At 37.4% G+C, this 10,819-nt stretch overlaps 1 protein-coding gene and 1 pseudogene across 3 annotated transcripts; one reads left to right on the top strand and one right to left on the bottom strand.

The window, feature by feature from the left end:
• The first annotated feature begins 677 nt into the window (after positions 1–677).
• LOC138021519 (dehydrogenase/reductase SDR family member 4-like) lies at positions 678–9,555 on the top strand. Of its 3 annotated transcripts, none has more exons than XM_068868415.1 (9): positions 678–783; positions 2,050–2,233; positions 3,505–3,582; positions 3,789–3,812; positions 4,462–4,532; positions 5,015–5,066; positions 5,555–5,689; positions 6,470–6,525; positions 9,065–9,555. In XM_068868415.1, the coding sequence occupies exons 1-9, from the start codon at positions 713–715 to the stop codon at positions 9,216–9,218; spliced, it is 825 nt and encodes a 274-aa protein (XP_068724516.1). In that variant the 5' UTR covers positions 678–712; the 3' UTR covers positions 9,219–9,555. The 3 variants fall into 3 exon arrangements, with proteins under 3 accessions (XP_068724516.1, XP_068724518.1, XP_068724517.1); XM_068868417.1 differs by lacking the exon at positions 9,065–9,555 and adding an exon at positions 7,121–7,342 and having other exon boundaries at positions 5,015–5,042; XM_068868416.1 differs by lacking the exon at positions 9,065–9,555 and adding an exon at positions 7,121–7,340.
• On the bottom strand, positions 9,489–10,284 carry LOC138021176 (EKC/KEOPS complex subunit TP53RK pseudogene; annotated as a pseudogene).
• Between the last annotated feature and the right edge of the window lie 535 nt (positions 10,285–10,819).

A 10,819-nucleotide genomic window follows, 5' to 3' on the forward strand; every position in this document is an offset into this window, starting at 1 on the left:
ATGCTCATGATAAGAAATATACTAGTTCGTGTATTTGTTTGAAGTGATGTAACGTAACAAAACTAGCGTTGCAACAGCGATTCAAATATATGCAGAAGACAGTAAGGTAAATTTTCCGTAGAAGCTCTAATAAGACCGGCACACTTTAATTGACCCCCCCCCCACCCCCAAAGTTGCAACGACTGAAGAGTGCAATAAGTTCGTCATTGATTTGCCGCGCAGGTATCCTCAGTGAATGTTCATTGCTACGTGAAGCCAAAGATTTACTAGGAATTTACAAGGAACTCTTTCGGGTTGCAGAGAGAACATGAGCTTTTAACGAAATTTGTGAACTAGGTAAAACGCTAAAAACGTATACAGAGGAACCAAATCACGTTCCACGCACATTATAAATTAAGCAGTGAGCAGAGCACCCCAAGCACTACAAGCAACCCAATGAAGCCAAGCACCTCAAGCAACCCAAGCAAACTCAAGCATTGCAAGCAACCTAAGCACCGCAAGCAAACCAAGCAATCCAAGTGCCTCAAGCAGCCCAAGCGTCTAAGTAAGCTAAGCGGGATAAGTAAGGTAAGTGCATGTAATGTATACCGTACAAGATATGTTCCCATACATAACGTACCTACCCCCTACCTGCCGGTTGTCCGCAGCCTCCATTCTGGTTCCCAGATCCCATCGTTTCTCTGATCCATATCCGCCAAATTATCCGCCAGAAATGGACTCTACTGCTGCTAGTAATCGTACACTGGAAGGCAAAGTTGCAGTTGTTACCGCATCAACAGAAGGGTGGGTAGCAATTATGAGAGTGAAAATTGAAGCAGAAGCTGGAAACGTTTGCTGTACCGATGGCGATATTTTGATAGGAGTCTGATCGGTGATGTGAGGTTATCTGTCGCAGAAGCTTACGTACAGGGAAGATATCTGTTTACAAACGTTGCCTTTGTTATTTAAATAGGCCAACCAGCGGAACAAAAGACCCTTTGTTTCGACAGCCAATGATGCTCTGGTTGGCACATTAATGACAATCGGTGTCGTCAACGATAACTTCCCTCTAGGTAATCACATGATTTCGCGTGCAATTTATAGTATTTTTTTCAAAGACAGAAAATTTGGGCAAGTGCAATTTGTAGTCTGAAAAAAAATTAACAAGTGATTATTTATTCCAAAGTGCACGAGAGAAATCATGTGATTACTTATTAATGATAGATGATGCATCAATACGTATCAGGCAATCACAGAAAAATTGCACCATGAATAGGGAGTGATATTTCTTGTTTACAAACATTGACGTCACATTTCTTCTGATATTGAAATTTGCCAACCACGGAACAAAAGAAGTTGTTGTTTCAACAGGCAAATAGCTTCTGGTTGGCATATTAATAACAATGGGTGATGTAGTGAGAAATATTGCTGTTGCGTTGTCCAGGGCTTGGATTTGATTGGCTGTCAATACAAAACTTTCATCTTCATCTTTCAACTTTTTGCACTAATTTCACTTTTCTGCACTCTGTTTGGGATTAATAGACATGCTCTCAGCCATTCAACGTACTTAAATTTTTGCATGTATATTATTATGTTTTGGTAAACAAATAGTGAGCCCTGCATTCTGTAGTCTTTCAATGGATTCAATTGTTGCATGGAGCGCATGTTCAAATTTTCGCTTTGAACAGTTTGGACGAGATAGTTTTGTACGTCCTCCAGAAGGAAAGCTCATGCTTACTCCAGGATGATAATCTAAGTATTAGGAAAGAGAATTAAATAGGGTTTTCAAAACTTGGAAAAAAAAAAGCAAAAAACTAGGTCATCAAATTAGTTTAGGATATTTTCCAAAAGCTGACTTTGTAGGGCCTGTTAAGCTGTAATGTATCATTACCATGGCAACAGCAGGAAGGTTATGGACAACCTTAGAAACTCCATGGAAAAAGTATCAGACAAATGTAAAAGTATTGCCCTACTGAAAGGATCATCATTTCCAACTGGAAACCTACTGTCACCTGTGCAAAACCCTTTTGAGTGTCCTTAACAGAAATTTGCAAATTGCTACAAGAATAGGATAGGCCTTGCTATCGCCAAACAGCTTGCAAGAGATGGAGCAAAGGTCATGATTAGTAGCAGAAAAAAGGACAACGTGGCTAAAGCTGTTTCTGAGGTAGAAAAGGAAGAGCAAGGGTGCTTTGTAAAAGGAGTGGTATGCCATGTTGCAAAACCTGAACATCGAAAGAATCTTATTGAACAGGTAAGGGCGTCTAAAGAAGAATAACTTTCTTGATTATATAACCACTTAACTTGAAGAGCTTGTAAAAACATTCACCCCAAAAGCAGCTGTTTCACTCTCAAGAGGAAGTGGGTTAAAGGGTGCATACATTTGTAATTTTTGAGTGGACTGAAATGTTTTCAAGCAAGTGTAAAATTCCTTGGACAACATCCCTTTTCACCGCTTTGTCAGCCAATGCCATTTTTGAGTTCCTGGATTTCTATTCCTATATCTTCAGGATATACACCTTGTTCATAAATGGCAGCCAATTTATAATTCTTTTGTCCAAGTGCAAATTAGCCTACCAAGTCAATAATACCATACATACAGTAAATTGAAAAGAATTCTTGCTCTAAAATGAGGCTTGGTTTTCCAAGTTGCACCTGGACAAAATAATTATAAATTGACATGCATGGAACTACCTAAGCGTACCATGATAGATAAATGTCCTGACAAAACCAGGGTGGTTGCGTGCATAGATTATCTTAACAGCGGTCACTTAATTTGCTTAGCGCTTGTTCATGAAATGATAACTGAAACCACGTTTTGAGTGCAACAGCACATCACTGAGTTAATTGGCTATTAATTTACCAGTCTCACATCCAACAAGCGTGAATGGAATATAATACTTCATAAAATAAATTAAAGCCAATCAGTAATTCCATATTAGGTCATATGGTATGACTAGAGGTGAGAATTAAGATTGAACAAGCTAATCAGAATACTAGAAACAATATCCAAGGTAGAAATTTTTCAATAAAAATTATTCCATGAACTGGAAATTCTCATGAGGAGAGTGCCAAGTTGGTTATTACCGTGAAACTAGATCTTATATCCACAAATTTCTATACATTTAATTAGAATCAATTTCATTTCACTTAAATTCTGAACTGTTTCGATTTTACAAAATGGCTGGCACAATCAGTTAACAAAAGTAATAAGGTCATTTGGCATATCAGCAGATACCTAACTGAGACTGAGTTTATAGCTAATCACATCACTTGAAGTGCAATAATTATCCAAGATTGATAGACAACAATTTTTAAAAATTATTGTCAGTGGTGAAACAAATAAAGTTAATTAACTTGAACCAATTCTCATTAGCTGACCTTGTTAATAATAATTATTACCAGTCCTCACTGTTTTTTTTTTGTTGGAAGCAAGCATGCTGCTATGTTTCATTGCCTATTGTTTAATTTTTAATAACTTTGAAAGAATAATATAAGCAGTTCACCTTGTTTTGTTTTTTACAGACATTACATCACTTTGGTGGTATTGACATTTTAGTTTCAAATGCAGCTGTTAATCCAGTATTTGGACCAATTTTACAGGTAGGGCTTTGTTTATAACCATGGCTATGTACAACAGCGCTGGACAAAACAATAGGTTTAATTAAAGCAAAAACATTATTATACAGTAGCTATGCACGCCCCACACAGACATTTATTGCATCATGTTAATCCAAGCAATGACAGAATTTAAAGTTAATTGCTTTGTGGCAATGTCAATAACTGTAAGCGTTTACTTTAAATTTCAGATTCCTGAGGAAGCATGGGACAAGGTTATTTACAATAATAAATTATAAATTTATAATAGCATAATGAAACCTTCAAAATATCATACTGTATGCTCATGGTCTCAAAAACACTGCAACCTTCATGAACTCTGGAAAGACATGAAAGTACTTACATACCGCATTGGAAAGAAGCAGTTGATGTAGTCCTACATGTAGTCTTGGTGATTATCACAACAAGTGTGAAAGGTGAATGATGCAATGTGTGAGCATTAATACACCTTCCTCCAGTGTCTGAAAAATGTGCGGGATGAGTTTTTTGGTTCTGTACCAGAGTGTTCCAAAGAACGTTAAGGTGCCAGTTTTCTCTGAAAAGGTTGTTGATTACTATTAATATTTATTTAATTTGCTATTTCCCCATCCCATAATGCATATGTTTTGGGGGGTCTTTGCATGAAAACAAATGAATCTACTTGTTATTATTTTGCTCTTATGACTGCATCATTCTTCAGTAAACTGAATATCCATTGTTTCAATGCAAATAAGCCCCCAAATGAACTCAGTATTATGGGATTTATGAAAATAGCGAATATAGAACTTAATTGATTACACATTGATTTTCACACTTGATAAAATTTATTTCTCATTAATGAAGGGCAGAAGGTGTAATACATTCACTCCTTTCCCATTTTTTTAGATATTTGATGTCAATTTAAAATCAGCATTCCTTCTGGCAAAAGACATTATTCCATTGTTGCAGAAGAGAGGGTTGGTATAATTCCAAATTAAACTTTCACAAAAATTGTCACATTTCAATACTAAGCCTTCTTCTCAGCCTACTGACAACCTCCCATGTTCTTGTCAGTATTTCCTTTAACCTATTGACCCCAGGGAGGGAGACTTAACAGATTTTACTCTGTCTAATTCCAGACGATTTTGCTTGTCAACTGGGGGCATCATATAGGGCATTTGAGGTGTCAGATGGGTTAAGCGGCCCTCCATAAAAGATGTTACATGTACATGCATTAAGGTCTAATATGGTTTACAGTTTGTAATTCACCTTGTTTTGCTACAATCACTGATGACAAACACAGTGTAAAAGAAACTTCAAGGTTCTATGTAAAAGATTGTTATCTTTAATGAGTACATGTATGCAATAAACTGCAAACTACATGTAGTAGAGGCTTTTTGTTCAGTGTAATATAGGTAATCTTCCAATTTTAATAATAATTGTTTGTTTGTCTTTTTAGGGGTGGATCAGTGATTTTCATTTCATCAGTAGGTGCATTTGATCCAATGCAGGTACAGCTATAACTGTTTTAAACTGTTGAGTTGAAGTAGATATCTTACTGGCTGAAGTTAAAACCCTTCCAAAACACTTATTTTCTGCAATGCACGACAGACCTTAGATGGTGCCCATGGTGGTTTTTGGTCCGTTGCTGGGTTAAATGCAAGGAGCCATTCTCTCATTGCACTGCAGCTGTAGGACAAACAACTGGCAGAAGCTTACTCTTTTATGTTCGGAATAATCTACCAGTGAGAGTGCATCAACACTTTCTTGGCTCCCTGCCTCTCTCTGAAGCTGCTGTGAACCACTGATTGGCTCATGAGGATATCTTGGATAGTGTTTTTGCCATTATTTTGAGTTTAGCATTGTCACACCCTTTGGACTATTGTTCACCATAGTAAATAAGCTTAGGATAATAATAATATAAATTATGACGATGATAATTTATTATTTTTAATTTATTCGACACTGAGGTATTCTTGTTATTCTTTAATGTTTGCAGGGCATTGGTGCCTATAATGTCACCAAAACAGCTTTAGTTGGTCTGACAAATGTTTTAGCTAAAGAATGTGGACACATGGGAGTGAGAGTAAACTGTGTTGCTCCAGGGGTCATCAAGACACGTTTTAGTGAAGCGGTAAGTATTGAGGATGGAGAAAAGTTGTATGACTAATTAGATCGGAGGATCCTTGGGAGAACTGGTTGTATGAAAAACATGTTTCCATGTCCAGTAGTGGGAAAGAGGAAATGCCTTGTTAGGATCTTGACTCCACAAAAGAACGTAGTTTGTCTTGAAGTTAACATACATGTGTGTTGTAAAAGACGCTGCCATCAAATTTTCTCAGTTACAGCAGCCGTGGACTAAGTGCAGAAATCTGGCATAACCAACCCTCTGATTTTTAACATATTTGTGGAAAAATAGCATACTCAAATGCAACCGGGAGTCCTGCAAAGTGCGACCAAGCAATCTTACCATAGTTCTCCTTAAACAAAAACAACACAGCTGGACTGGTCAGAAAAACCGAGAAAGGAGTATTAGTGATGGACATGAACACATAAAGGGTGGATGGGATATAGGTGGATTAACTGACAAACAATATATGAACTATGCAAACAACAGAACCCCCCCCCCCCCCCCTTCCCGGCCCCACCCTTCAAAAATGCCAACTCCTTCTACAACACCTCATTTATCCCAGGTTTGATAGAAGAAAAAAAGGTTTCTGCTTTATGCATTCTTTCATGTTTAATTAAATTACCTAAAAACATATACTTTGTAATATCATCTGCAATGTGTGATGATAATTTAGCAACATTTGCACATAAACACTTATGGACTTTATAATAATACAAAAAATGCAGTCTGGGCCTGTAGTCAATGAAACAATGATTATTAATTTTACTTTATCATTGGTTTCAGTTTTGGAAAAATGATTCACTGTCAAAGTTTTTCCTTCAGAGCATTTCACTTGGAAGGTTAGACCATCAGATTTGTCATAAATAAATTTAGTGAGACAACTGCAAAGATCACAGGACCATATTATTTATAGCCTCCTGTGCAGACATTCTTGTGACTCATCACGCAATCATTCCTCCTCAACGAACGTCTGCTGAAACGAGCCGGAATTTCCGTAGACCAGTGACAACAGACTTCCAGATTCTGGAGGTGCACTTTGGACCCTGAGAAGTTTTGCGTGAGGTCACTTCAGGAAAATGGCCTTCGTGTGTTGGGCATTTAAAATCGCCGACTTATAAATTTCGTGGTTTGGCTTAGATGTTTGCGGCTCTTCACAGAACGAGAATGGTAGAATTCACGTATGGTTGAAACGTTTTGCTCCCGTGTAATTCAAACATACTTGTGGCATTCACTTGGGATTGATATCTATTTACATTCATCGCCAGTACAAACTTTAAGCAAATAGATTTTTTTAAGCTTTCTTTTTGCTACTATCCTAGTTGCATTCATTGCACTTGAAGATAAAATGGTTCTGGTGCAGTTCAAATACACTTGCAATACTTAAGTATTTTTATTTGTATTTGTAATATATTTCCATGGCACTTTCAATTTTAGACGAAACAACACCATACCCTTGCTAAGCACTCGCATTTTGATTTGCGAGAGTGCTAATGCATACTCACCAAGGAAAGCTTTGTCCCGTTTCATCCAAAGAAAAAGTTGATGCATTGACACTCCCAGGATGGCAATCTACACAGTGCTGATTGGTTCTCAGTACCCCACATGTGATTTCCGGATGACAGTTACAGTACTTAACAAAGGGAAAGGAATGTGTGGCTCGTTTCAGCAGACATTTGTTGAGGAAGAAAGATTGCGTGACGAGTCACAAGATGGCTGCGCAGGAGGCTATAATTATTATTTATAAAATACCTCTGGGTCAAAATACCCTAAAGGGCTTTTAGAAGACACTTAAGGTTGATAGCCAAAATGCTGGCAAATGGTGGCTCAATCAAGTGGGCTTTTGAGTTTCAGACTAGAAAACAAAACCATTGACTGGAAACAGGCCAACAATAGAAGCATTAATTTGCATTCTAGTGTGCCTGGGACACTTGCATGTTAAAAAATATTATTATTGTTTATCAATTACTATTTTTATTATAATTTTTATCATTATTTATTATATATCAGGCAAAGACATGTCATGATCAGAGATGTATCCAGAGTGCGTCATTGCGTCCTGGGACGCACTCGTTTTTCTTTTGGACGCATAGAATATGGAACAAAGGGTCCAATTGGACGCAGAAAAATAATCGAATGTTTATGCAAATTACGAACGCCAGGAAAAAAACATGCGAAACGGCGTATTTCACAAGGAAATTGAACATTCCCATTTCTCACAACGGAGAAATGATTGAGTTCCTTAAATTTCAAGGTTAGCTACTATTTTCGGATTTTTGTAGTCCAATAATTTCATTTTGTCAACCATTATGTCCAGCTTTAGAAGTCGAATTTTGAATTCGCACGTGTTGCGCGACATGATCTGAGCTGTTTTTTACGTGAGACAATCGGCGACACTTTCGATCTGCCGCCAGTGATAATAAAACATTTCGGTCGAAGTTCAGTTTGTTGCATGCTTTCCAAGTGAATTTCAAGCATTAGTTCGCTTATCGTGAGTGAAATAAACTAAAAAAAATAATTCCGGGCGCGCACGTGTCATTGTCGTCTCCGTTCTTGTTTTGCACGTAACTTGCCTGTTTTGCAAATTATGCAACTTTTTTTCGGAGTTAGTGTTATAATTAACGTGTTGAACATGAAACTTGAATGGCGAAGTCACGGACGCACGGGCCGTCGATGAACTGTGCATCGATCGCTAACATTTGTTTACTCTGTTGTTCCTAAATTACGCCTCAAGTGTAGTTAAAATAAATGATGCTCTTTTACGGAAAATTGAGATTCAGTTTCTGCTTTTTTTTCTGGGGAGATCTAGATCAGTTATCAACTGGAGCCAACAGTTCCTTCAGCATACGGATTTCAATGTGATCTATGGAGCTTTGACAGCCCATACATTTTGATCGATGAATCAACAGGCACAACAGTTTCAAAGAAATTGATCATTTTAAGTACATATTCGTTGGGAGGGATAAGACTTTATTTTTGTGCAATTAGAAATCTGAAAGGGTACTGCAGCAGCAATTAAGAGGCAATAGATCGCATATTAATTCTTGAATATTAATTAGCTGGACCCCCAAAATTTTGCAATGGACCCCAAATTTTTCAAAAAGGGGTCCAGAGGACCCCCAATTTGAAAACCTGGATACATCTCTGATGATGACAAAGAAGAAAAGAAATTACCATTAATTTTGTGACTGTGTATTTTCATTTTTTTATTGGATTTTTATTTACCTCATGATATTTCAAAGCTCAATGTTTTCAATACGTGGAATTTACCAGTATACCACGAGCACAAGCCATGACAAACATGCCGTAGATTTCCCTTCAAAAGGCGAAGAACTCAAGGAAAAACGAATGTTGCTTATTGCCTTCTTTGTTCATTTTCAGGATGGGTTTGTCTAATGATCATCAGTGGTGCAGTTTCTTTTCCTTTCCTCTGATCAAAGCATCATACATAACAGGAGAAACTCCTGATAGTATAGGGAGGATTTCATGCAAGTCTGTAGATGAAATGTCCCACCAACCAAAAAACAACAACTAACATATTTTGATCAACTACAGTTTTGTCTTTTTTTTTCTTCAATTGTGAAAAACAACAATAGTAGTAATAATAAAAATGGTGATGACAGTGACAAATTTTATAAACAAAATTAATAACAAGGTTGAGATTGCACCAGTTCTTGTTGGTCTCTTAAAAAATATTAAGACTAAAATAGCTGGAAACAAGTCAGCCATAAAGGTGGCGTAAGATTGGTGAACTATTATCTTTCCATGTTAAGAAAACCGTCTAGTTTTTTCCACAATGTACATACTATTTAATTAAACAATAATAATGAGGAAAAATGGACTTGATTAAATTACAGACGACCTTAAAAAAACCAACCATGAAAGTTTGTCTTCCATTACCCGAAGTACCACAACATACACATTTCGTTTTTTTATCCACCATTGTTCTCTTTCGTCCTCTAAGCCTCACTTCGTCTAGTTTCTTGATGATCTCGTCGGCCTTGTTGGCTTTCTTCCTGTAGCTTTCCAAAATAACCCGGAAGGATCTCTTCTGTGTTTTGGATGAGTTTGCTTAAAAATGCCCTTTCCAGAAACATACAGATCAACACCTTTATCTTCTGTTAAACCTGATATAAAAAACTTTAACCCAAAGTCAATGAGAATGATGTCTTCAAAAAGCCGTTTTTAACAAAATGTTGGAAGTAGTCAAATCCCCATGAATGCAATCGACGTTGTGCATTTTCGCTAGCGTGTCTCCAATCGTCTGGGCCATTAATTGCAAACTTTGCTCGGATTCCTCAGTCGGAAGTTGCAGGACATTATTGATACGATCACGGGCTGTTACACTGTTTGGGATTTCTTCCATAATAAATGCGATGTGAGGTGTAATCAACAAAATATACCGCAGGGGTGGAAAGACCTGCTTTCCGGCAACGAAGCATAGAACGAACTTCTTGGTTTGTTCTTCGATGCGTTAGCTTTTCATCGAGGGACGGATGCCTATAAGACTTTGAAAACCTTTCTTTCACTATAGTTTTCTTGTTGTAAAAATGAGTCTTGTAAACACGAGCTTCGGCACCTTGTTTTATTAACGTCCACATTTTACAAATGGGAAGCACAATGGGAATCTTCCGTTGCGGACGCCATGTTGAATGAGTCTTCATGCGAACTGGTCAGGCGTTTCCTCACAAGAGAAGGTAAGTACCTTATGTATCCCTTATTAGTACCAAGGCCCGACCCTTCCATTAATCTTGTCATCTCCATTGCGAACGCCATCTTTAATTTTTTGCTTTGTGAAGAGTAAGTCCTTGCTATTGGTTTTTTCTTTCTTCTATCAGGTGTTAAAGATTCTAAGTCTAAAGCGTCTGATCGTTTAACTGTCCTTTGCAGCGTGTAAAAATGATGTCGATATACGGAAAGAGTTAAGAGGCTATGCTCTTCGAGCTGGGCCATACCTGTAACCGATATGCGGTTTCTACTTGCCGGTTTTGCGATCACATACTATGGAATATCGAAGATTGTTGCATCTAGTGCTAAGAGTAACGTTTTTCTTTTCACATTTTACCTTACAGAGGCCTCCCTGTTATGATCAACAAATTGCAAGTACTTCGATTTTTGGAAAGAATAATAATAAGT

This window comes from Montipora capricornis, chromosome 10 (assembly GCF_036669925.1).
Source record: "Montipora capricornis isolate CH-2021 chromosome 10, ASM3666992v2, whole genome shotgun sequence".
Lineage (NCBI taxonomy): Eukaryota > Metazoa > Cnidaria > Anthozoa > Scleractinia > Acroporidae > Montipora > Montipora capricornis.